At 48.4% G+C, this 1,869-nt stretch overlaps 1 protein-coding gene across 1 annotated transcript in view; it reads right to left on the bottom strand.

Annotated features, from left to right (window-relative positions):
- Positions 1–256: 256 nt before the first annotated feature.
- TMEM200C (transmembrane protein 200C) overlaps positions 257–1,869 on the bottom strand; it is a 5,693-nt gene continuing 4,080 nt past the window's right edge. The window contains 2 exon segments of the mRNA XM_034642193.1: positions 257–1,781; positions 1,783–1,869. Of these exon segments, the coding sequence (XP_034498084.1) occupies positions 1,169–1,781; positions 1,783–1,869 (700 nt within the window). The 3' untranslated portion in view covers positions 257–1,168.

Raw genomic sequence — 1,869 nt, 5'->3', positions numbered from 1 at the left:
GATTCAAGATCATGAACTTAAAATCAAAACCAAATAAGTCAAATCCAAAAGGATGAAAAGGGGCCATTAAGCCTGGTACTCTGTAAATTAATACTTTGAAGTAAACTAAGAAGTATTATAGAAAATTACTATTTATTTAATGTTTCATTCTATTTGAAAGAGAAACTCCCAAATGTTCAATACTACCCTATATTTAAATGTTAAAAATATACTGGAAATGGATGGAATCATGATAGCACTGAGCACTTTGGGGGACGATAGCTACAGTCATAGTACAGTGTCATAGCAAAATATTTCAGATTTACCAGCTGAACTGTTTAATTTTTAATATGTATTAGAAGCATTAGTTCCAAGACAAAATGAAGCAATATTATGTTTAACTGTTTGTTTGGAAACTTCTTTTATTAAAAAAGATTTTTAATAACGCTATTTGCAATACAGGTGTGATAATACTCAATAAAGTATTGTGTACTTGATATAGTGATCTTAGGAATGTAACAATCCATCTAGATGATGCCCACCCCCTCCTCCATTAGATACCCTAGTAGCAAAATGTATATATCCTTTTAAAAAATAAATAGGCCTTTGAGCTGTTGGAGCAGAGTAGGGCGGGGCAAAGGAAAGTGCTCTTTCCTGACACACTCTTGCTTCTGGCTTTGACTTCATTTAGTAAGGTCTGTTCTCAAAGAACTTCGACAAACCCTTCTATGCTCCACAAAAGCACAGGAGAAGGAAAGCTTGTCAGTCACAAGCAGCTATGGACAAAACCAGAGGCAGGGGACAGGGTTAGGGAAATGAGGGGGAAGAAAAAGTTGGAGTAAAGTGCACAGTTACTGTCAAAAAAATATATTATTTTGATCCTAAGAAAATTAAGAGAATTTTATCTAATGAACTAGATTGCTGACCTTTTAATACATTTGGTTTTCATGGAACATACAATCACAATCGGACATAAAAGACTAGTTTGCTTTTTTTAAAAAAATTGCTTGGAGTTATCTACAGGAAACTTGTGAACGCAATTCAAGGATAACATTCTGCAGCTCTTTGGGTATTGGACGATTTCCTCAGGTAAGTCCACAAGGAAATAGGGAAATGTTCATTTCACCGATTCAAGCGGGCATTTCCCCAATTCTCTGACTCCTTTCCAACCCTTTCGCTCCTTCTTTTCCTAAATGCCAGTACTTTCCAGTTCTCCATCCTCTACCCCTAGGGCGTGAGACCTGGAAATCATGAAGAGTTTCTCCTTGTTTGTAAACTGCCTCTGCAACGGCTGAGGTGGCTGGGCCTCGAGTGGCCCTTGGCTGGGATCCTCCGTGGGGCTCTGCTGCGCCCCCGGGACCCTGGCGGCCTCACAGTCTGGACTTTTACTGGCTACTGCTTTCACAACCGACTCCAAAGAGGTGCCAGCCTCCCGCAGTGGGGTGTAGCCCTTATTGCGGCAGGATGGGTCATCCGACTGGGAGCTTGGCGAGTCCGGCCTGGCCGGGGGCGAGTCCTCCAGCCGCAGGGGCGGGGAGGGGGAGGCAGCTTTGGCCAGAAGGCTCGAGTCCAGCTCCGCGCTGAGCGGGGAGGGTGGGGGCTCGGGGGACGGTGGCGCCCGGTAGTCCGGGAGCCCGCTGGTGCTGCGGCGCCGCAGGGCCGCGTACCTGCCGGTCCTGGGCAGGCGGCCACCCTGCCCTCTGGCGGTGCGCGCCGCCGCCGCGCCCTCGGGCTCCTCCAGCTCGCTGGGCGCCCTGCGCGAGCCGCCCGGGGCACCGCGGAGGTCGGTCAAGCTCAGGTCGCTCGCCCCGCGGGATCTCCCGGGAGCCACGCTCCCCAGGTGGCCTCTGCCAGCCGCAGCTCGCGCCCTCCGCGTCCCCGTCCGCATCC

The sequence above is a fragment of the Ailuropoda melanoleuca genome, chromosome 14 (genome assembly GCF_002007445.2).
Source record: "Ailuropoda melanoleuca isolate Jingjing chromosome 14, ASM200744v2, whole genome shotgun sequence".
Classification (NCBI taxonomy): Eukaryota; Metazoa; Chordata; class Mammalia; order Carnivora; family Ursidae; genus Ailuropoda; species Ailuropoda melanoleuca.
Note: the sequence above shows the minus strand (reverse complement) of the source record. Positions and strands in the feature narration are given on the sequence as shown.